General features: G+C 47.9%; 1 protein-coding gene and 1 long non-coding RNA gene across 7 annotated transcripts in view; one reads left to right on the top strand and one right to left on the bottom strand.

Moving 5' to 3' along the window:
• The window catches only part of LOC309361041, a 559,475-nt gene that overhangs the window by 490,401 nt on the left and 44,012 nt on the right, over nt 1-25,062 (bottom strand). The window lies entirely within an intron of this gene.
• Nucleotides 1-25,062, top strand: part of SEMA6B (semaphorin 6B) — a 388,774-nt gene that overhangs the window by 357,591 nt on the left and 6,121 nt on the right. For 5 of the 6 annotated variants that reach the window (XM_081895459.1, XM_081895455.1, XM_081895456.1 and 2 more), the window contains 9 exons: nt 2,696-2,797; nt 5,947-6,037; nt 7,810-7,929; nt 9,674-9,762; nt 9,862-10,079; nt 10,816-10,947; nt 16,489-16,638; nt 19,715-19,909; nt 23,545-23,685. In XM_081895459.1, the coding sequence (XP_081751585.1) occupies nt 2,696-2,797; nt 5,947-6,037; nt 7,810-7,929; nt 9,674-9,762; nt 9,862-10,079; nt 10,816-10,947; nt 16,489-16,638; nt 19,715-19,909; nt 23,545-23,685 (1,238 nt within the window). The remainder of the gene's footprint in view (nt 1-2,695; nt 2,798-5,946; nt 6,038-7,809; nt 7,930-9,673; nt 9,763-9,861; nt 10,080-10,815; nt 10,948-16,488; nt 16,639-19,714; nt 19,910-23,544; nt 23,686-25,062) is intronic. The other variant, XM_081895460.1, reaches the window with a different exon arrangement.

Raw genomic sequence — 25,062 nt, 5'->3', positions numbered from 1 at the left:
CCAAACTTCAGAGACGTCACCCCCCAAAAACAGAAAACCCATGTTGCTTCTCATTTTTCTAATCTGAAACTCAGCTCTCCACATTTCCACACCGGTTTGCAAATTTTTGAAAAACAAGTCCTCGTGATAATAATAATAATAAAAATAATGATTTATTATTTATACCCCGTCCATTCCGCTGGGCTTCCCCAGCCACTCTGGGCCACTTCCAACAAAACGTTAAAATACAGTAATGCATCAAACATTAAAAGCTTCCCTAAACAGGGCTGCCTTCAGATGTCTTCAAAAAGTCTGGCAGTTGTTCTTCTCTTTGACATCTGGTGGGAGAGTGTTCCACAGGGCGGGCGCCACCACCGAGAAGGCCCTCTGCCTGGTTCCCTGTAGCTTTGCTTCTCGCAGTGAGGGAACCACCCGAAGGCCCTCGGCGCTGAATCTCAGTGTCCGGGCAGAACGATGGGGGTGGAGACGCTCCTTCAGGTACACTGGACCGAGGCTTCATTGTAGCATCTTAGGGCAAATTTCGCCCAATATCTGCATGTTCTGTATGTATTTTTTCTCCTTCTAATACTGTACTAGGGTTGCCATATTTCAAAAAGTGAAAATCCAAACACAAAAATTATTGAGCTTTTTTTTTTTGTAATATCTAAAAAAAAGAAAGAAGAGTTTTTGAGCTTGTGACAAAATCTACACTTCTGGATTTTCCTGGACATTTCAACAATTTCTGCCCGGATGCTGTTTACAAAGGCCGAATTCTGGTTACGTCTGGGAAATTCTGGATGTATGGAAACCCTGTCTAATGCACACACTTTTGCAAAGCAATTCCCCCCGTATAATGCATCTTTGTATTCTGTTTTCCCTAATACAGTGGTACCTCAGGTTACATACGCTTCAGGTTACATACGTTTCAGGTTACAGACTCCGCTAAACCAGAAATAGTGCTTCAGGTTTAAGAACTTTGCTTCAGGATGAGAACAGAAATCGTGCTCCAGTGGCGCGGCGACAGCAGGAGGCCCCATTAGCTAAAGTGTTGCTTCAGGTTAAGAACAGTTTCAGGTTAAGTACGGACCTCCGGAACAAATTAAGTACTTAACCTGAGGTACCACTGTATACACATTTTCCTATCTTAGTATATAAATGCACATCTCTTGCCCAGGGAACTACATCACAAAAATTCAGAAAAGTGCAAATGGCTCTGATTCGGTTTGCAAAGCACAGATTTAGTAGGGTGGCTTACAGATGTGAAATGGACTGAATTTGGCCCCGGACCTGTCGGCACGGGGAACTGAACTTGCTATTAGGGGGAGTGACAATGATGGTGATAATAGAAGTGTTTTGCTTGTTCAGAAGGAGTCCTGGGCCCCGACCGCCTTCAGCCCCCTATAGGGCTCTCTTCCCGTCTAGGCCAGCAGAGTAACGTTGTGTGTCGAGTTCCCGACCCCCCCAGGTGGAAATAATAACACATGACACAATTATTAAGGTTAATGTGCTTTAAAAAAGGCCACAACTTTATTGGTTACAGGTGATGAGCGGTATTGGCTCAGGCATTGGTCCTAACCGACTATATCCGACTCCAGCCCGTCTGCTGGAAGTCCAGGAAGGGTTAACCACCAGTAGGGGGAGTCCCGCTGATGCACATCAACTAGGAACTCCCCCGGGGTCACCAATAGGGGGCGTGCCTTAGGCCCTCACCTCCCTAGGCTTCGGATAGGGCCACACCCCCCAGAATCCTTTATTGGACTACCCTTCAATATGTGGGGCAGGTGATAGCACGACCTCCCCTCTTCCATCTACAGAAATATACCAATGCCTAACCTCCAATACCCAGATTGGATTGGATTGATCTTTATTACGGCCTTTGGCCCGTCACACGACAGTTTCCCATACCACCATAATGTACTTGAACCTCCAAATTTAAAACCGCCAAAACTTACAACAGACAAGAACCAAAGCAAAACAAAAACAAAAGACCAACATCATACATTACAATAAATTTGTAACATAAACATCGCCCTCTGCTCATAAATTAATAGAAGACATCAATGGTGATATCACCTAATTACATCCTAAAACATAGATCGTGGTTTAAAGGGATTATCCGAGCCACACAGGAGTCCGTTTCTCTTCTTTAGGGATAGGACGCTGATCAAGAATCTGGCAACCATGAGTGATCTTAGGGGGTCATCATCATTTAATAGATATCTCAGTTTGGCTTCAGTCGTATCATCGGCAATTCCCTTAAGATATTGAGCAAGAAACTTGCTCCTCCCAATACCCAGAAAGTTGTGGCGATTTGCTACGAGGTTGGCGAAAACCAAACGGCTGGTGCCAATTTGCCAAGTGGGAAAATTCCTACCAGGCCCCTCGACGGCGACCAACTGAGGTCCATGGCAAGGTCAAAGAACGAAAACCTTATAGGGTGGGAAAACAGGAACAGCAGGCGGGCAGCAAAGAGGGAGATCTCCAGCCGTGAGGGCAGGCCACACACCCCGAACCTGCCGATTGGCCGGCTAGGGGGTGACGCGGCCGGGAATCTCCCTAATCGTGTGGGGCTGGCTTCCACCTGCCGCGAATGTGGAGGGGCCGTGAAGCCCGCGACCCCACCTCCTCCTGAAGGCGGAAGTGGCCTTGCAGACTCTGAGCATGTCAGGAGTGCTTTTCGCTTTGCAGCCTTCATCGCTTCGCTTCTCCTCCCCAGGCAGAGTGCCGGAATTTTATCAAAGTGCTTCTCCTCCGCAACGACAACCTGCTGTTCGTCTGCGGCACCAATGCTTTCAATCCCATCTGCGCCAACTACACCGTGAGTACCAGGAACTTGGGGCCAGCCAGGCGGTGCCCGTAACTCATTGCTCACCCCAGTTTGCGCACGGTGCAAATAATAATAATAATAAATTTTATTTATATCCCGCCCTCCCCAGCCGAAGCCGAGCTCAGGGCAGCTAACAACACTAAAACAGTGCAACATTATAAAAAACATTATAAATATTAATTAAAATCAAAATTGATAGCAACCATAAACTAAAGTTTTGTAAAGATTGCCAAAGGAGGGAGTCAGGCTGCGCCCTGACCAAAGGCCTGGCGGAACAGCTCTGTCTTGCAGGCCCTGCGGAAAGATGTCAAGTCCCGCAGGGCCCTAGTCTCTTGTGACAGAGCGTTCCACCAGATTGGGGCCACAGCCAAAAAAGCCCTGGCTCTAGTTGAGGCCAGCCTAAACTCTCTGTGGCCTGGGACCTTCAAGATGTTTTTATTAGAAGACCGTAAGTTCCTCTGTGGGGCATGCCACGAGAGGCGGTCCCGTAGGTACGAGGGTCCTAGGCCGTATAGGGCTTTGAAGGTTAAAACCAGCACCTTAAACCTGATCCTGTACTCCACCGGGAGCCAATATCCCTTGGGCCCCAACTAGTCTGACTGAATCGTGTGAAGCGAGCGTCCAGACTCCTGCTTCCCCTCCCAGTATACACGACCAACATTATGGGCTATTATTTCATGCCCAATGGTTCAAATAGTGTTCTGACCAGGGATAACTGGTGCCCCTTGGGTAGAAGGCCAGGAGCCCAACAGTAAAGGTAAAGGGACCCTGACCATTAGGTCCAGTCGTGGCCGACTCTGGGGTTGCGGCGCTCATCTCGGCTTTATTGGCCGAGGGAGCCGGCGTACAGCTTCCGGGTCATGTGGCCAGCATGACTAAGCCGCTTCTGGCAAACCAGAGCAGCGAACGGAAACGCCGTTTACCTTCCCGCTGGAGCTGTACCTATTTATCTACTTGTACCAGTGTGCTTTCGAACTGCTAGGTTGGCAGGAGCAGGGACTGAACAATGGGAGCTCACGCCGTCGCGGGGATTCGAACCGCCGACCTTCTGATCGGCAAGCCCTAGACTCTGTGGTTTAACCCATACTGCCACCCGCGTCCCTGAGCCCAACAATAGGGGGCGCCAAAGACAGTGGAAGGCAGAGCCAGCTAATTCTTGTTTCACCTCCTCTCTTCCGACGTCTACAAGGGTCAAAGGCGGAGTTGGAAGAGGGGGACAGTCAGTGACAATCCCCTGGTGTGATTGTGAGTAAAAAGATCAGGTGGGCAGTTTGCTGCTCCCCTCCTTTGACAGCCACCCTTCTGTGGTTCTGTACTCACTTGAGCTGCTTTGGGGGCTGCCCACCAACACCTAAAGATGTCTTGCAGCTGCTGTGAATTTCAGGGTTCCCCCATGTCTGCCGATAACACCCTCTTGCGTGCTTTGGCTACAAATAAGGTTCGACACTTGGCAAATGGCTCTGCTACGAGTGTACAGGTTGTGCACCGAAATTCCAGCTTTCTGTTGCAGAACCACCCCAATCACAGCTGGATGAGCAGGACCGAAACAACTGCAATATACCGAAGGACTGATGAAATGGGCATTCAGTATATCCACTTATCTATATTATAAACCAGGGGTGTGGGTGGTGCTGTGGTCTAAACCACTGAGCCTAGGGCTTGCCGGTCAGAAGGTCAGCGGTTCGAATCCCCGCGACGGGGTGAGCTCCCGTTGCTCAGTCCCTGCTCCTGCCAACCTAGCAGTTCAAAAGCACATCAAAGTGCAAGTAGATAAATAGGTACCACTCTGGTGGGAAGGTAAATGGCGTTTCCATGCGCTGTTCTGGTTCGCCAGAAGCAGCTTAGTCATGCTGGCCACATGACCTGGAAAAACTGTCTGCGGACAAACATCGGCTGCCTTGGCCAGTAAAGCGAGATGAGCGCCGCAACTCCAGAGCCATTTGCGACTAGACTTAACTGTCAGGGGTCCTTTACCTTTATATTATAAACTAACTTCCAAATCCCGATTTGTGGCTCTGATAAATGGCCGTTCACAATTAAAACCAAATCTGACATGTAAGAGAACTTAAGCTTTCCTCTTCCAAATTACTCTGGAAATTTGGCCCTGTACCCTACGGTGGTCCTACTGAGAGCCAAACAGTTGGAAGCAATAGCCACGACTAAGTTAGGTTTGTTAATTTCAGTGGGTCTGCTCTGGTTTCTCAATCGCCGATACATTTCAAATTTCAAAGAGGGGAAATAAACATTTCTGCGTGGCTCTGTATGTTTTCATTTTATTTTGAAACATGCACAAATTTCCATCTGCCCATCTGCCCATCTCACCACAAAAAAGAAGCAGTCTGTTGTGTTTGGGGACACATTGGGTCGTACCCAGTCCTACTTGGAGCACACCCACTGAAATTAAACATGACTAACTCGGGTGGTGCTGTGGTCTAAACCACTGAGCCTAGGGCTTGCCGATTGGAAGGTTGGCGGTTCGAATCCCTGTGACAGGGTGAGCTCCCGTTGCTCTGTCCCAGCTCCGGCCAACCTAGCAGTTTGAAAGCACATCAAAGTGCAAGTAGATAAATAGGTACCGCTCCGGCGGGAAGGTAAACGGCGTTTCCATGCACTGCTCTGGTTTCGCCAGAAGCGTCTTAGTCATGCTGGCCACATGACCCGGAAAAACTGTCTGCGGAAAAATGTTGGCTCCCTCGGCCAGTAAAGCGAGATGAGCGCCACAACCCCAGAGTCGTCCGCGACTGGACTTAACTGTTGGAGTAAATCAGCGACCCGGGCTTCAAAAGCCAGGGCACACTGTCAACAGAGATAACTGCACACACAGAATAGGTGTGAGACTTGCATACTGCATCTACAGATTTATTAATCATATATCAGGACAAAGAAACATGTCATCTCTCTCTCGTGTCGTCACAGAGAGAACGGGAAAAACAAAAGCTATACACACAACGGAAGTTCCCAACAAGTAACAATCCCATGTCTGTTCCTTAATGTGGAACAGAATTCTCAACATCTTACCTTTACCTTTAACTTGGGCCCATTAACGCCAATGGGTCTGGGTCACTGGATACGGCCCGTTTCCTTTTGCCCAGCCCCTCGAGAGATCCGCAGTTTGCCTAACTATCTTTTCCTCCCACCAGATGGACACGTTGGAGCCCACGGGAGACAACATCAGTGGGATGGCCCGATGCCCCTATGACCCCAAGCACGCCAACGTCGCTCTCTTCACAGGTCGGTTCAGAGCACGGAGGGAAGTATTTTGACCCGGTTATTATGACTCAGCAAGCAGAAACAGCATTTACCGTATTCTTTGCTCTATAAGACTCACTTTTTCCCTCCTAAAAAGTAAGGGGAAATGTGTGTGCGTCTTATGGAGCGAATGCAGGCTGCGCAGCTATCCCAGAAGCCAGAACAGCAAGAGGGATTGCTGCTTTCGCTGCACAACAATCCCTCTTGCTGTTCTGGCTTCTGAGATTCAGAATTTTTTTTTTCTTGTTTTCCTCCTCCAAAAACTAGGTGCCTCTTGTGGTCTGATGCGTCTTATAGAGCGAAAAATACGGCACACCCCACTTTTCCTGCAAGGAGCTCAAGGCTGCCCTCCATGCACCCATTCCCTGCCCCCAGCCCTGCAAATATATATGGGTTTCCTTAAGCATCACATGAGGGGTAGGTTAGACCGGGGACACATTCAAGGCTACCAATCAAGGATTTGAACCTGGGTCTCCCCAAGCCTGGTCTCACATGCACAAATAATGAGCTCTTTCAATGACTGAGAAGCAAGCCAGTCTCTGGTTCCTATGGCGACAACAAAGTGGTCCTTGAGATACAAGGCGTTTTTGTGTGTGTCAGCAGAGGGATGACCCCGCTTGTTAAGATTCATAGATGCCTTCCCTGCCTCTGTTTGGTCCCATGAGCCCAACTTTAAATTAAAAACATACCCACAGAGACACATGGTTTCTAATACATATATTAGAATATATACCTGTGTACCTGAAGGATTGTCTCCACCCCCATCGTTCAGCCCGGACACTGAGGTCCAGTGCCGAGGGCCTTCTGGCGGTTCCCTCCTTGCGAGAAGTGAGGTTACAGGGAACCAGACACAGGGCCTTCTTGGTGGTGGCGCCCGCCCTGTGGAATGCCCTCCCTTCAGATGTGAAGGAAATAAGCAGCTATCCTATCTTTAAAAGAAATCCGAAGGCAGCCCTGTTTAGGGAAGTTTTTAATATTTGATGCTGTATTGTTTTTAACACACGATTGGAAGCCACCCAGAGTTGCTGGGGAAACTCAGCCAGGGGTATAAATAAATTTGTTGTTGTTGTTGTTGTTGTAATGGATTGAGTTGGCATTTTGAGGCAAGCCTGCTTAATTCAGACTTCCCAAAATAATATGGGAACTGAAATCTGCACATCTCTGAAATTCATTCTGCAGGCATGTCATGTGTACGTTGTACTGGAGTGTGGTTTGCATAGACCTATGGGAGACGGGTGGCGCTGTGGTCTAAACCACTAAGCCTCTTGGGCTTGCCGATTGGAAGGTCGGCGGTCCGAATCCCCGCAATGGGGTGAGCTCCCATTGCTCTGTCCCAGCTCCTGCCAACCTAGCAGCTCGAAAGCACGCCAGCGCAAGTAGATAAATAGGTACCGCTGTGTTTCCGTGCGCTCTGGTTTCCGTCACGGTGTCCCGTTGCACCAGAAGCGGTTTAGTCCCGCTGGCCACATGACCAGGAAAGCTGTCTGTGGACAAACGCCAGCTCCCTCGGCCCGAAAGCGAGATGAGCGCCGCAACCCCATAGTCGCCTTTAGCTGGACTTAACCATCCAGGGGTCCTTTACCTTTTGTATTGAATTGGGGACCTTTCGTACGCAGGGCACGCACTCTCTGGCTGAGCTAGAGCATTTTCTTTGGCGGTTCGAACTTCCGGGCGCCGCGCAACATGCCCACCTGGCGTTATTTACTGCTCCTCTCTCTCACAACACCTCATATCTATCTCCCCTTCCCTGACAGGTGGAATGCTTTTCACCGCCACCGTGACGGATTTCCTGGCCATCGACGCAGTCATTTACCGCAGCCTGGGAGACAGCCCGACTCTGCGCACAGTCAAGCACGACTCCAAGTGGTTCAAAGGTGCTTTTTCGATTCGCTCCGCGGTGGGGGGAGGCCGGGGGGAGGCAGGAGTAGGAAAAGCCGCTCCGTTCGCTCATAACGCGAGGCGGCGTGCTCAACAGACGAATCGGTGTCGAGGAAAACATCCTCTTGACGACTAAGGCTTCTTTAAATCGGCTGGCAAACCGGAATAAAATACGTAGGGGTTTTTTTTGTTTTGCTTTTAACTATTGAACTATTGAAAGTTCAGAAAGTGCATAATTATATGTGCACTAAACAGGGTGAGGGGGGACGCGGGTGGCGCTGTGGGTTAAACCACAGAGCCGAGGACTTGCTGATCAGAAGGTCTGTGGTTCGAATTCCCACAATGACGGGGTGAGCTCCCGTTGCTCGCTCCCTGCTCCTGCCATCTAGCAATTTGAAAGCACATCTAAGTGCAAGTAGATAAATAGGTACCACTCCGGCGGGAAGGTAAACAGCGTTTCCGTGCGCTGCTCTGGTTCGCCAGAAGCGGTTTAGTCCTGCTGGCCACATGACCCGGAAGCTGTACACCAGCTCCCTTGGCCTTTAAAGCGAGATGAGCGCGCAACCCCAGAGTCGGTCACGACTGGACCTAATGGTCAGGGTTCCCTTTACCTTTAAACAGGGTGAGACGTAAATAAAAGGAAGAAAGAGAACCCGTGTAAAAGGGAAAATAAAGTGGGGAGGGGGGAACCAAAACTGTATATTTTACAAGGTTGTTATTGTACTTCACCAGATTTTAACCTATTACAGTACACTGGTACTAAATTAAGAACTTAATTCGTTCTGGAGGTCTGTTCTTAACCTGAAACTGTTCTTAACCTGAGGTACCACTTTAGCTAATGGGGTCTCCTGCCGCCGCTGCACTGCTGCTGCCCGATTTCTGTTCTCATCCTGAAGCAAGGTTCTTAATCTGAAGCACTATTTCTGGGTTAGCGGAGTCTGTAACCTGAAGCGTCTGTAACCTGAAGCGTATGTAACCCGAGGTACCACTGTATTTGCAAGAATGGGTCCCAAATATCACAGAATTTTTCCATAGCATCTGTGTTTATATGCAAGTTGTTTATATGTTGCGAGTTTGCGTAAGTCTTCAATCCAATCGTAGAAGGGAGCCACATTTTTATTTTTCCAGTTCATCAGTACAGTACAGTACAGCAGGAGGCCCCATTAGCTAAAGTGGTACCTCAGGTTAAGAGCAGTTTCAGGTTAAGAACGGACCTCCAGAACGAATTAAGTTCTTAAGCAGAGGTACCACTTTACAGCGATAAATAATATGCAATGTAAATGAGAATTTAAATGACTCAGAGATGACAAGTGGTGGTGGAGGGGAGTCAAATGGGTGTGGTACTTCATCCTTTTTTCTTTCTTACCCTTTCCCTTTACTCTCTGCTTTTGGGGGTTAAGCGTGTGCACCTTATTGTTTGTTTGTTTGTTTGTAAATACCTCAGGATGCAAACAGGATCCATTCCGGAGCCACTTTCGCATCCTGAAACGAAAGCAACCCACGACTGTGTGTGCGCGGGTAGCGACTCACCGCTTCCGTGCATGCGCGTGACGTCATTTTGAGCGTCTGCGCATGCGCAAGCGGTGAAACCCGGAAGTAACGCGCTCCATTACTTCCAGGTCACTGCCGAGTGCTCAACCTGAAGCATATTCAAGCCGAGGTATGACTGTTTGCTTAAATAAAACATTAAACCATAACAAAATAAAAATAACCTCCTTTATCGGGACTCTCCCCACCCAGAACCATATTTTGTCCGCGCTGTGGAGTGGAAGAGCCACGTCTACTTCTTCTTCAGGGAGATCGCAATGGAGTTCAACTACTTAGAGAAGGTAAGATGGTGAGAGGAGGCCTACATGGGCATTGTTGACCAGCACCCAAGGACCCTTGGACCCACATTCCTCTGACCCTTCCTTGTCCCCACAACATAGGTGGTTGTGTCCCGGGTGGCCAGAGTTTGCAAGAACGACATGGGTGGATCTCAGAGGGTTCTGGAGAAGCAGTGGACCTCCTTCCTCAAGGCCCGCCTCAACTGTTCCATCCCGGGGGACTCCCATTTCTACTTCAATGTCATCCAGTCTGTCACAGACATCCTGGAGATCGATGGCCGGCCGGTCGTGCTCGCCGTCTTTTCCACACCTGCCAACAGGTCAGTGGCGGTTGGGAATAGCAGGGGCCCAGATCTAAATTGGGATGGGAGACTCTCCAAGACTCAGCCCAAAACATCTAGAGTTCCTTCTGCCTTGAGTTTTCGCACTGCATTTGTTTACACTGGTATTATTATTAACCACCCATCATCTGAAGATCACAAGACAGTTTACAGTATAATAACACATATAATTTATACATACAAACATACATAGGGACGTGGGTGGCGCTGTGGGTTAAACCACAGAGCCTAGGACTTGCCAATCAGAAGGTCGGTGGTTCGAATCCCCGCGATAGGGTGAGCTCCCATTGTTCAATCCCTGCTCCTGCCAACCTAGCAGTTCAAAAGCATGCCAGTGCAAGTAGATAACTAGGTATCACGCCGGTGGGAAGGTAAACGGCATTTCCGTGCGCTGCTCTGGTTCGCCAGAAGTGACTCAGTCATGCTGGCCACATGACCCGGAAGCTGTACGCCGGCTCCCTCGGCCAATAAAGCGAGATGAGCTGGACCTTAATGGTCAGGGGTCCTTTTACCTTTACGTTATTGAGGCTGAAGGAGAGCAACGTGCCTACAATTTTCCATACTGCGAATTCACAGCAAAGCGCTTTCTTTCTTTCTTTCTTTCTTTCTTTCTTTCTTTCTTTCTCTCTCTCTCTCTCTCTCTCTCTCTTTCTCTCTTTCTCTCTTTCTCTCTTTCTCTCTTTCTCTCTTTCTCTCTCTTTTTCTCTTTCTCCAGCATACCAGGCTCTGCTGTGTGTGCCTTTGACATGGCCCAAATCGCCTCCGTGTTCGAGGGGCGCTTCCGCGAGCAGAAATCCCCCGAATCCGTTTGGACCCCTGTGCCAGAGGAACTGGTGCCAAAACCACGGTGAGTGAAACTGACAGCTGTCATGTTCTTTCAAGCCACCAGCAAAATAATAATAATAATTTATTATTTGTACCCCGCCCATCTGGCTAGATTTCCCCAGTCACTCTGGGCGGCTTCCACATAGACCAAAAATACAGTAATATGTCATACATTAAAAATTTCCCTAAACAGGGCTGCCTTAAGATGTCTTCTGAATGTCAGGTAGTTGTTTATCTCTTTGACATCTGATGAGAGAGCATTCCACAGGGCAGGTGCCACTACCGAGAAGGCCCTCTGCCTGGTTCCCTGTAGCTTTGCTTCTCGCAATGAGGGAACCGCCAGAAGGTCCTCGGCGCTGGACCTCAGCGTCCGGGCAGAATGATGGGGGTGGAGACGCTCCTTCAGGTATACTAGGCCGAGGCCATAGAGGGCTTTAAAGGTCAACACCAACACTTTGACTTGCGCTCAGAAACGTACTGGGAGCCAATGTAGGTCTTTCAAGACCAGTGTTATGTGGTCTCGGCGGCCGCTCCCAATCACCAATCTGGCTGCCGCATTCTGGATTAGTTGTAATTTCCGGGTCGCCTTCAAAGGTAGCCCCACGTAGAGCGCATTGCAGTAGTCCAAGCGGGAGATAACCAGAGCATGCACCACTCTGGTGAGACAGTCTACGGGCAGGTAGGGTCTCAGCCTGCGTACCAGATGGAGCTGGTAGACAGCTGCCCTGGACACAGAATTGACCTGTGCCTCCATGGACAGCCGTGAGTCCAAAATGACTCCCAGGCTGCGCACCTGGTCCTTCAGGGGCACAGTTACCCCATTCAGAAACAGGGAGTCCTCCACACCAGCGAAAGCTGCAACAGAACTGTCGCGTTCAGAGGTGGCTGCCTGTCCCAGGCACCAGGGACAAACAGCACATAAGAAGGTGTCATTACAGATCTTCACGTTCCGCCCCATGGCTTCTGAGAGGTGCTTGATCAGTCCCCGCAGATACCAAGATGCTGGTCCTTTGGTCTCCCCTAGCAGGGCTGTTCCTTATTGATGCCCTCAAAGGGAACTCTGTTACGATATAGAAGCAATGCAGCTGCAAACTGCTAGCTTGAAAGCAAAACATAATGGGAATGTTGGGACTGTCCGTGGGAAACAGAGGGACAGTCAATTCACAGTGCGAAGCACCAGAATTAGCTCAGAGTGTAATATGAGCTCTTCCGTTTGTTCCTGTACAGGAAGTGCAGGAAGTGTTTGCTACTACACTGCTGGAGTTTGAAGAGAGCAGTCATGTTTTTTGTAATGCTGCAAAGACAGAAGTAAAGGCATGGAAATACGTTTCTGTCTATCTCTTTCCCCTGCCAGGGGGCAGGAAAGAGGGGGGGTGTTCTTCTCACATTGAGAAGGATCGCCTGTTGCGACCTAGCCTGGATCTTGCTGGGGAATGCAGCCAGGGAGGTCAACAGGGAATCAAGCTGGGTGCCTGGGAGAGTTGCCAGTTTCTCCTGGTATGGGCTTGATTTCCGACAAACTCCCCCTACATGGGCCGAGCTCCTGGGATGGTATGGGATGTTCACAAACACTCAAACAGTGCCAGGAAAGGGATAGGATAGGATAGGATAGGATAGGATAGGATAGGATAGGATAGAATAGGATAGAATAGAATAGAATAGAATAGAATCATAGAGTTGGAAGAGACCACAGGGGCCATCGAGTCCAACCCCCTGCCAAGCAGGAAACACCATCAGAGCACTCCTGACATATGGTTGTCAAGCCTCTGCTTAAAGGCCTCCAAAGAAGGAGACTCCACCACACTCCTTGGCAGAAAATTCCACTGTCAAACAGCTCTTACTGTCAGGAAGTTCTTCCTAATGTTTAGGTGGAATCTTCTTTCTTGTAGTTTGGATCCATTGCTCCGTGTCCGCTTCTCTGGAGCAGCAGAAAACAACCTTTCTCCCTCCAATCTTGGATCTTGGTCTGGAAGTTGCTATCTTCGGATGCTAGGAAGGGGCGTGCAGGAACAGACTGCTATGGGAAACTGTGCTCTGGACCAGACGATCCCTTTGTCTGATCTAGCAAGGCTTTTTCTTATACAGCAGTACCTCGCTTTTCGAACGTAATCCGTTCCGGAAGACCGTTCGGATTCTGAAACGTTCAAAAACCAAAAACTTAATACTGAAGCCTCAGTACGGAATGTAATCTGTTCTGGAAGACCGTTTGGATTCTGCAAGGTTCAAAAACTGAAAACTTAATATGGAAGCCTCAATACAGAAAATTCAATACAGTGGTACCTCAGGTTAAGTACTTAATTCGTTCTGGAGGTCCATTCTTAACCTGAAACTGTTCTTAACCTGAAGCAACACTTTAGCTAATGGGGCCTCCCGCTGCTGCCACGCCGCCAGAGCACGATTTCTGTTCTCATCCTGAAGCAAAGTTCTTAACCTGAAGGACTATTTCTGGGTTAGTGGAGTCTGTAACCTGAAGCATATGTAACCTGAAGCGTATGTAACCCGAGGTACCACTGTACGGAAAATTCAATACGGAAGCCTCAATATGGAAAACTCAATATGGAAGCCATGTGGCATGTTCAACTTCCGAGGCATGTTCGAAAACTGAAGCATTTACTTCTGGGTTTACGGTGTTCGAAAACTGAAATAATAATAATAATAATAATAATAATAATAATAATAATAATTTATTACTTATACCCCACCACTCTAGGGGGCTTCCAATGAAATATTCGTCAACGGAAACGTTCAAAAACCGAGGTACCGCTGTATCCTAATTCCGTGCCTCTTGGCTTGTTGCAGAGATGGCTGTGGATTTGAATAAGCAATGACTCATTAAAGTCTGCATAGTGTATTAAGGATAGTAGGAAAGGATATATTGAATAAGTATTATCCGCTAGCCAGTGGCGTAGCATGGGTTGTCAGCACCCAGGGCAAGGCAAGTAATTTGCGCCCCCTAACCCGTGGATTTGCGCCCCCTAACCCGTGGATTTGCGCCCCCTAACCCTAAGCCCCAGTTGTTGCGCCCAGTGCGTCCGGCCCCCCCCCCCTGCACCCCCCACGCTACGCCACTGCCGCTAGCGAGTGATGTAGCAGAGCAGATCCCCATCAATATAGCCGGAAGCTCGTTTGCAGATTCGTTTGAATCTCTTAGTTAAGATTTCTTCCTGGTGTCCCCTTTAATCCCTCTTAAAAGAATAAAGGCGCAGGAGTCTTTCTGAGTAAAGAAATGAAACGTTTGCTCACATTTCACTCCGCGATTTGATCCCTGAAAGGCAGGCTTGGCTTGGCAATTACACAAAGAAACGGTGAGTTCGTCTCAAATGGAGACTGAATTGATGTGAAAAATTGCAGTAAGGCAACAAAATGGCTGCAGGATGTCTTCCTGTTTGTGCCCATGCTAGGGAAATCAGGAATATTGTATTTGACTAGTAATGGATTTACATATAAGATAAACAAGCTATAGCTTAAGGCCCCACTCTCTTGGGGGCCCCAAAAAAATTAAAGGGGAAAAAAACACCTGGATGTACATTTCCAAAACGTAAGATAAATAGCAAATAAAATAAAACCTACATACAGCAACAGTGTTTTGTGTTGTGTAGGCTCCTATGATGTAAGTCATGGCCCTGCTAGCCCACACCCTAAAAATATCACTGCTTTGCACATTTCTATATATAGGGTGCTTACATTCTGCATGGACTGGTTGTATGGCAATGTGTGCAAATGCCTTGAGATACCTATGAGGTCCATAAATTAGCATATATCCAACACACACAAAACAGTGGCAATTTGTTGTTGACAAAGGACAGCTGGACATATAAAGGGCCCCATTGCCCTCAGTAGCTTAGGGCCTCATCAAACCGAAATCCGGCATTGGACTGTGCTAATGGATTACGTCCCACACCTGGTTTGTGTGCAAATGAGTGGTGTGTGGTCACATTTAGACTAGTCCCTAAATGTTCTCCTAGCACCTTCTTCCTAAAGCCCGGGAAACTACTGCCCGATTTCGGGAGGAAGGCACCATGCTCACACTCCCAAAAATTGTCCCCCTACAAAATATTTCACCTCTGTTGGGAATGATAGTGGGATGGTGAAATATACTCAGAGTCCAAACTACAAGAAAGAAGATTCCACCTAAACGTTAGGAAGAACTTCCTGACAGTAAGAGCTGTTTGACAGTAGAATTTGCTGCCAAGGAGTGTGGTGGAGTCTCCTTCTTTGGAGGTCTTTAGGCAGAGGCTTGACAACCATATGTCAGGAGTGCTCTGATGGTGTTTCCTGCTTGGCAGGGGGTTGGACTCGATGGCCCTTGAGGTCTCTTCCAACTCTATGATTCTATGATTCCTGCAGGGATTTCATGCTCTTTATTGCAGCATGTAAAACAGTGGTTGAATTGCCCCCCAAAAAACCTCAGGCTCTTATATATATTATTTACACAATGGGTCTCGTCTGATTGGCTGATTCTGCTTCCCTCCTGGAGCCTGATTGGTCTTCTCCTGCAGGCCAATCAGTTGTTGCATTCTATGATCCTACCAGCCTAATAGGCTGATTACAGTATTTATTGTTTACTCCATAAGACGCACCTAGTTTTTAGAGGAGGAAAACAAGAAAAATAATATTCTGAACGAAACAGTGGATGTATGATTTTTGTGGTTCGTGCTGTGGCCACAGACATGTGATCTGTTGGTGAATTTGGGGTGACCCAATGCAAAAATCCTGAGGATCCATGTGGATCCGTGCTTTGTAACCGCGTTTTTGCACCATTGCAGCCCCAGGAAACAGTGGGTGGGTGGTTTTTTTTGGTGCAGGCTGTAGCCATGAACATGCTATGTGATCTGATGGTGAATTTGGGGTGACCCAATGTAAAAATCCTGAGGATACATGGGCTTTTACCTCCCTCCTCCCAGGCAACCTCAGCTAGCGTCCCTTATCTCTCTCCCGATCCCACCGATCAGCTGCTTCCTTTCAACACACCCTTCCCTCTTGTTTTCCTTTGTGTCTTTTCCTTAGCTGGAGCAGTTTTTTGCTCCTCCCTTTCTTCTAATTTCTCTCCTTATTGCTTTAGTCTTCCTGTTTCCCCCCTTTGCGAGTTTGCTGTCTTTACCTTCGCCCTCCCAGGCAGCCTCCTTTATCTCTAGTGTCCCTTATCTCTCTCCCTGATCGGCAAACAATCAGTGGCTTCGTTTCAACACCCACTTCCCTCTTTCAGAAAAAAAAGCATGACCTGCTTTTTGCCCCAGGGCAATTTGGCTCCAGGGACCACGCATTCGCTCCATAAGATGCACAGACATTTCCCTTTACTTTTTAGGAAGAAAAAAGTACGTCTTATGGAGCAAAAAATACGGTAATTTCCTCCTGGAGCCTGATTGGTCTTCTCTTGCAGGCCAATCAGTTGTTGCGTTCTAGGATCCTACCTGCCTATTGTTCTATGATCCAAGCTTAGTACATAACAGGTGGGTTTGGGTGTTTCTTCTGTCGGGACATCTCGGTAGCCCCCGTCCGGCTACGAACCTCTTTCCTTGCTCACGTAGCGCAGAATCTTGACTTCTGGATGTTTGCCTTGCAGGCCAGGTTGTTGTGCAGCTCCGGGGATGCGCTACAATTCCTCGAGCTTCTTCCCAGACGAGATCCTCAACTTTGTCAAGACACATCCGTTGATGGACGAGTCGGTTCCGTCGCTGGGCAACGCGCCTTGGATCATCAGGACCATGACCCGGTAAGGGAGAGCTAAAAAAATTTCAACGTGGGTATGTTTAGCCTGGGACACGGGTAGCACTGTGGGTTAAACCACAGAGCTTAGGACTTCTGATCAGCATCAGAAGGTCAGCGGTTCGAATCCCCGCGACGGGGTGAGCTCCCATTGCTTGGTCCCTGCTCCTGTCAACCTAGCAGTTCGAAAGCACACCAGCGCAAGTAGATAAATAGGTACCACTCTGGCGGGAAGGTAAACGGCGTTTCCGTGCGCTGCTCTGGTTCGCCAGAAGCGGCTTAGTCATGCTGGCCACATGACCCGGAAGCTGTACACTGGCTCCCTTGGCCAATAAAGCGAGAGGAGCACCGCAACCCCAGAGCCGGCCGCAACTGGACCTAATGGTCAGGGGTCCCTTTACCTTTACTTATGTTTAGCCTGGAGAAGAATGAGGGATTAAAGTCTGCTGACCAATTTAATCAAGAGACAGCCAGTGTATTTTTTCAGCTGATTTACCTAATTTGGATTAATCAACTACCCAGAGCTGCTACCATTCCGTTTCCATGCAATATATATTGCAGACCTCTCTTGCGTGAATACTTTGTGCATTTTGTGTGTGTGTGTGTGTGTGTGTCAGAGACGGGAAAACAAGCGCTTTCCATTAATTTCCTAAGCACCGCCGCCAAGGCGAGCTGGTTCTAATTAAATCTGTCTTAATTGATGTTTTATGTGAAATTAATCAAGCATCGTTCCTGTTGTCTCTCAAGCCAGAAATGCACACTGGGAGATATTGGGCCGTGGGGTGGCGTCTGTGTGCTTCCTTCAGGCTGTGCTTAGCCCCCCCAAAAAAACAATTGGGGGGGAGCCCCGGACAGTGGCAGGAACGGAAGCAAATACATAGATAACCACCAGCAGCAAAGGACATAATTTACATCACCATAGAGAAGAGATTGCCCATTGCAACTCTACTCCTCCCTAGAGCCCATTGCACCTCCTTCACCCCTCTCCTCGCCCAATGCTGCTAGCGAGGCTAGCTTCACATGCAAAACAGCCAGAATTAATTGGTGGGGATAATTGCAGATTTAATGAGAATGACAGAAAACTTTCCTCTAATTGACTACCCGCCGCCACCCGCTTTGCAAAGGGTAGAGCGAGCCAGCCAAGGCGGGTGTTTGAGAAGGGGGTGGGGGGTGGGATCTGGCTGATTAAATGTGTCGTTGCGTTTGGCATCTGTGACCGCGGCTGTTTTAGAAACAGGGGTGTGGCAGGCAGAGAATTTGGAGGAGAGGCGAGGTGTGTCTATCCTAGGAAAGTGGCTTGCAAAATTCCCTACGATTGATAGGTTCCACGGGAGGGATTTTAAATATTGTGTATAGAGGGACACGGGTGGCGCTGTGGTCTAAATCACTGAGCCTCTTGGGCTTGCCACTCAGAAGGTCAATGGTTCGAATCCTCAAGGCGGAGTGAGCTCCTGTTGCTCTGTCCCAGCTCCTACCAACCTAGCCGTTCGAAAACACACCGGCGCAAGTAGATAAATAGGCACCACTGCGGCGGGAAGGTAAAGGGCATTTCCATGCACTTTGGTTTCCATCACGGTGTTGTGCCAGAAGTGGTTTAGTCCTGCTGGCCACGTGACCCGCAAAGCTGTCTGTGGACAAACGCCAGCTCCCTCAGCCTGAAAGTGAGATGAGCGCCACAACCCCATAGTCACCTTTGACTGGACTTAACCATCCAGTGGTCCTTAACCTTTACCTTTAACTTATTACCTTTTGTGTATAGACACACACAAACAGACAAATCTCATTTTCTTTTTGGCAATCCCTCATAGCCAAGGAATATTGTCTTTCATGAACATGGTCTGGACGGTGTGTCCGTAAGTGACCTTGAAGGCCAATTCTGGATTCCCACATCTATCCACAGTGGGGACATTGGTTTCCAGGTGGGAGTTGATCCTGGTGAGGGTTTGCCTTCCTTTTAGCACGTTTTTCCCTTTCGTCCTGAGTTCGAACATCTTCAAAGCCCACGACAACTTTGGTAAAGGCTGTTCTCCAACTGGAACACTCGCAGGCCAGCGTTTCTCAGTTGTCAGTGTTTATGCTACATTTTTTAAGATTTGCCTTGAGAGAGTCTTTAAACCGCTTTTGTTGACCATCAGCATCATGTTTTCCATTTTTAAGTTTGGAATAGACGATCATCAGGCATCCAAACAACATGGCCAGTCCAACGAAGTTGATGTTGAAGAATCATTGCTTCAACACTGGTGATCTTTGCTTCTTTCAGTACACTGGTACAGTGGTACCTCTGGTTACGTACAGTGGTGCCCCGCAAGACGAACGCCTTGTAAGACGGAAAACCCGTTAGACGAAAGGGTTTTCCGTTTTGGAGGTGCTTCGCAAAACGAATTTCCTATGGGCTTGCTTTGCAAGATGAAAATGTCTTGCGAGTTCCTGCGGTTCCCCCCCTTTGTTCCCAATCCGCTAAACCGCTTATCAGCTGATCCGCTAAGCCGCTAAGCCGCTTAACAGCTGATCCGCTAAGCCACTAAGCTGCTTATCAGCTGATCTGCTAAACCGTTTAACAGCTGATCCGCTAAGCCCGCTAAGCCGCTAATAGCGCTAATCCGCTAAGCCGCTAATGGGCTTGCTTCGCAAGACGAAAAAACCGCAAGACGAAGAGACTCGCGGAACGGATTCTTTTCGTCTTGCGAGACACCACTGTACTTCATTCGTTCCGGAGGTCCGTTCTTAACCTGAAACTATTCTTAACCTGAAGCACCACTTTAGCTAATGGGGCCTCCTGCTGCCGCTGCACAATTTCTGTTCTCACCCTGAAGCAAAGTTCTTAACCCGAGGTACTATTTCTGGGTTAGCGGAGTCTGTAACCTGAGGCGTATGTAACCCGAGGTACCACTGTATTAGTTCACCTGTCTTCCCAAGTGATGTGTAAACTTTTTTGGAGTTGATGTTGAAGAATCATTGCTGTGACAGTGGTGATCTTTGCTTCTTTCTGCACACACACACACACACACACACACACAAACACACACACCAGCCCTGCACTGGTTTTGTGCGCACAGACGATAAACCTCTGTTTCTCCGGGCAGGTATCAGCTGCGCAAGATTGTGGTGGACCCCACAGCAGGGCCCGGCAGGAACCACACCGTGGTATTCCTGGCCTCCGACACAGGCACCGTCTTCAAGTTCCTTATCCACACCAATGTCAGCACCAACTCTGCGACCGTAAGAGCCAGCAGCCAGAGCTTGCTGCTGGAGGAGTTCGAGACCTACCCCAGCGACAAGTAAGTTTGCCCGTGGGCAAGAGTTCTTTTGGATTTGGTGGCAAGAGCAACGTTTGTGGAGAGAAGTCAGGTGCTGTCACTGAGCAGCAGGCTTGAATACAGAATGAAAGCACTGAATCAGTCCTTAAGATAAGTCCTCTGAGGCCCTTCTCTGTGTGCTCCCCATCCCACAGACATTTGGAGACTGGCAACAAGAGAACAGGACTTTTCGGTGGTGGCCCCCCTGATTGTGGAATGCTACCTGTCTGTGGGTTAAACCACAGAGCCTAGGGCTTGCCGATCAGATGGTTGGCAGTTTGAATCCCCGCGACGGGGTGAGCTCCCGTTGCTCGGTCCCAGCTCCTGCCAACCTAGCAGTTCAAAAGCACATCCAAGTGCAAGTAGATAAATAGGTACCACTCCGGCGGGAAGGTAAATGGCTTTCCGTGCGCTGCTCTGGTTCACCATAAGCGGCGTAGTCATGCTGGCCACATGACCTGGAAGCTGTACGCTGGCTCCCTCGGCCAATAAAGCGAGATGAGCGGCGCAACCCCAGAGTCAGCCACGACTGGACCTAATGGTCAGGGGTCCGTTTACCTTTACCTTTACATGTCGTTAGGCATCAGGCAAAAAACATTCCTCTTTACCCAGCCCTTAGGCCATTAAATAATCTATGCCCTGTGAAATTGTGGAGGATTGTTATTATGATGACTATTTTATTATTATGAGGCTATCTGCCAGTATGCTTCCTATTATGTTTTTATTACAGTGGTGCCCCACAAGACGAACGCCTCGCAAGACGGAAAACCCGCTAGACGAAAGGGTTTTCCATTTTGGAGGCGCTTCGCAAAGCGAATTTCCCTATGGGGTTGCTTCGCAAGACGAAAAAATCTTGCGAGTTCCCACGGGGTTTTTTCGCTTCCCCCCCCCTTTTCCTAAGCCGCTAAGCCGCTTAACAGCTGATCCGCTGATAAGCCGCTTAACAGCTGATCGCTAGAAGCCGCTAGACTGCTGTAGCGCTAATCCGCTAAGCTGTCAATGGGCTTGCTTCGCAAGACGAAAAAACCGCTAGACGAAGAGAATCACAGAACGGATTCTGTTCGTCTTGCGAGGCACCACTGTATTGATGTTCTGTAACATGTTTTTAATGTGGTACACTGCCCTGGGTTCTTCTGATAAAGGACGGTACAGTGGATGCTTGGGTTGCGAACACGATCCGTGCGGGATGCGTCTGTGCACATGCAGGTTGCAATTCGGTGATTCTGCACATGCGCAACCATCCAAACCCGGAAGTAACCCGTTCCGGTACTTCTGGGTTTTGACGGGTCTGTAACCCAAAAAAACGCAACCTGAAGCGACTGTAACCCAAGGTATGACTGTATATTATTATTATTATTATTATTATTATTATTATTATTATTATTATTATTATTATTATTATTATTATTATTATTATTATTATATTATTATTATTATTATTATTATTATATTATTATTATTATTATTATACTATATTATTATTATTATATTTTATTATTATTATTATTATTATTAAGCAGTGCTATTTTTCTAGAAAAAGAGGTGCCAGAACTCACTATGAACACCTCCCTTGTTCTCTTAGAATGGCAATGGCACCTTTCTGAGATAATAATAATAATAATAATTTATTATTTGTACCCCGCCCATCTGGCTGGGCCTCCCCAGCCACTCTGGGCAGCTTCCATAAAAACCAAAAATACAGTAAAATATCACACGTTAAAAACTTCCCTGAACAGGGCTGCCTTAAGATGTCTTCTGAATGTCAGGTAGTTGTTTATCGCTTTGACATCTGCTGGAAGGGCGTTCCACAGGGCGGGCGCCACTACCGAGAAGGCCCTCTGCCTGGTTCCCTGTAGCTTTGCTTCTCGCAATGAGGGAACCGCCAGAAGGCCCTCGCCGCTGGACCTCAGCGTCCGGGCAGAATGATGGGGGTGGAGATGCTCCTTCAGGTATACTGAGAGGTTCCGGTTGAAAAAAACCCCGGATAATAACAAACAGAATGCAGTCGTACCTTGGAAACCGAACGGAATCCGTTCCAGAAGTCCATTCAACTTCCCAAATGTTTGGAAACTAAAGCGCAGCTTCTGATTGGCTGCAGGAAGCTCCTGCAGCCAATCAGAAGCCCCGTTGGACGTTCAGCTTCCAAAAATAGTTCGCAAACCGGAACGGTCACTTCTTGGTTTTTGGGCGTTCGGGAGCTAAAACGTCCAAATACCAAGGCATTTGGGATCCGAGGTATGACTCTAATCAGAATAACATAGGAGAAGCAAGAGAAAATTCTGCCATGTTCAGTTATGGGAGAGAGATTCCATTGTACTCTCCTTCTGACTCTTTTGCAGTTGCCAAGCCAGTAATGTTCCATATTTATTTGCCGGTTCAAAAGTCTTTTGTTTCATCAATTTAATTTTCCATTCAATTTCTTGGTTTACTGTTTGTGAATACGGAGATTGTAACGCTTTAATTTCCTTTTGAATCTGTTGATTTTTGGGGTTACATCTCAGTTTTTTCTCTTTCTCCTTTAACTGAGACAGAATCTTTTCCTTTTGCTCATTCTGCGTTTTCTTCCTGATAGAGTTCTGTTGAATCAAAAAACCTTGCATTACCGCTTTACTTGCATCCCATACGACCCTTGCTTCAATTCCAGGATTTAGGTTCAACTCAAAATATTCCTTTAGGGTCTTTTGAGCTTTATTTACAATCAAATCATTTCTCAGCAAAGCGTCATTCATCCGCCATCTAAAAGAACCCTGTAGATGATCCCTATCTTCATGTCTGAACAAAATGCTTGTTTAACCTGGAGATAGGCTGTCTGGACGCGGGTGGCACTGTGGGTTAAACCTAGGACTTGCCGCTCAGAAGGTCGGCGGTTCGAATCCCCGTGATGGAGTGAGCTCCCATTGCTCAGTCCCTGCTCCTGCCAACCTAGCAGTTCGAAAGCACATCAAAGTGCAAGTAGATAAATAGGCGCCGCTCCAGTGGGAAGGTTAACGGCATTTCCGTGCACTGCTCTGGTTCGCCAGAAGTGGCTTAGTCCTGCTGGCCACATGACCTGTACGCCGGCTCTCTCGGCCAGTAAAGCGAGATGAGTGCTGCAACCGCAGTCGGTCATGACTGGACCTAATGGTCAGGGGTCCCTTTACCTTTACCTTAACCTAAACGGCCTCGGTCCAGTATATCTGAAGGAGTGTCTCCACCCCCATCATTCTACCCGGACACTGAAGTCCAGCACTGAGGGCCTTCTGGCGGTTCCCTTGCTGCAAGAAGGAAACCAGGCAGGGGGCCTTCTCGGTGGCGGCGCCCTCCCTGTGGAACTCCCTCCCACCAGATGTCAAAGAGAAAAACAACTACCAGACTTTTAGAAGACATCTGAAGGCAGCCCTGTTTAGGGAAGCTTTTAATGTATTACAGTATTTTAATAGTTTTTTGGAAGCCGCCCAGAGTGGCTGGGGAAACCCAGCCAGATGGGGACGGGGTATAAATAATAAATTATTATTATTATTATTATTATTATTATTATTATTATTTATTTAGGCTGTCTGAATTGTGCATTGCTTTGTAACAATTTGTTGGGTCTCTGGACCGTAATAAAATTGATTGATTGGTTTTTTCCCCTTCAGGTGCGGAAAAGACAATGTGGGTGAACGGAAACTTCTGGGCATGGAATTGGACAAGGCCACGGGGTCCCTGCTCCTGGCTTTCCTGCCCTGCGTGGTTCGTGCCCCCGTGGCCCGGTGTCAGCAGCATTCCGGTTGCATAAAGTGAGTTTTCCATTCCTGTTCCCATGTGCTGGGGTTTTTAACGCAGCAACCCCAGAGTCGGCCATGACTGGACCTAATGGTCAGGGGTCCCTTTACCTTATAAGACTGTGTTAAGAAAATAATAAAAAAATATTGGTGGGGGAGAAAATAAAGGCAGGCTTCCCCAATTCGCAGTTTACAGAACAAATAGTCAGCTATCCCTCAGAATTCACACTTCTCCGAATTTTGCAAGGCAGTTCTCTGGCCAAGTTGGGCGTTGGGGGGGGGGAGGGATATTCTAGAAGAAAGAATGCGTATAAAAATGCATATGTCAGACTCTGAAAAGCCCGTTATCACCAGGTCAAGAAGATCGTCGGTGTTGCTGAATTAATTGAACCGAAAAGTTTCAACTGGATATTTGGGAGGGGTGCAAAAAAAAGAGCATATATTAGCAGCAAATAAATAAATAAAATAACATGTGAAAACATTGCATGCATTACACTGGAGGGCATTGCTTTGCAAAAAAATATATATGTATAGAATAAGGGGAATTTTGCACTAATATGCTGGTGAAATTTCACAAGGACCTTACTAAAATAAGCAAGTAAGTAAACAACAAGCTAGTGTGGTATTGTGGAGAACTGAGCTGCCAAGTCCCTCAGCTGCCAAGTCCAACACCTGATTGACCAGTGAGAAGTGTCCATGGGGTCCCCTGTCGCGTCACTTAGAGCTGGTACAAAAATTCACAGAAGAAAAGTTCCCTGACCCTGCCATAAGCAGGAAGGGGCTCAAGCTGACCGATTCCCTCCCCAACCCCAATTTCCTGTTTTTGTTTTTCAACTGACACTCAGCGTTTTGCAGCTACTGATTGACAGGGCCTGGGTGGGTTTTTCCCTTACATTCTTATTTTAAGAAATTGTTCGTCTAAAAATCTTGTGCTTCCCCCAACCGTTGTGGGAGTCCCATTTGGGCCGCAATCTCGTCACCAAATCTGCTGTTAGAGAAAGAGTGCCGTTGAAAGAATGAAGCGATTCTCATTCCAAGAGGCTTTTCATCACAATTGGTGCCGTTTCCATTCCTCTGCGGTTCAGTTTCCACCAAATACATTACATCGTTTGTCTTGCTGTCTGCTATGGTGTCATGCATGTCCAGCTGAGATGAAAACTTGCCAGGGCAGTTCCTGCTCCCAGCTTCCCACCAGACCCAATATTTGGTCCAGAGGAGGGCAACCAAAATGGTCAAAGGCCTGAAAACAATGCCTTATGAGGAACGGCTAAGGGAGCTGGGCATGTTTAGCCTGGAGAAGAGGAGGTTAAGGGGTGATATGATAGCCATGTTCAAATATATAAAAGGATGTCACATAGAGGAGGGAGAAAGGTTGCTTTCTGCTGCTCCAGA

The sequence above is a fragment of the Podarcis melisellensis genome (assembly GCF_964234715.1).
Source record: "Podarcis melisellensis genome assembly, chromosome: 18".
In the NCBI taxonomy this organism is placed as follows: Eukaryota; Metazoa; Chordata; class Lepidosauria; order Squamata; family Lacertidae; genus Podarcis; species Podarcis melisellensis.
This window is presented reverse-complemented; position numbering and strand designations above follow the sequence as displayed.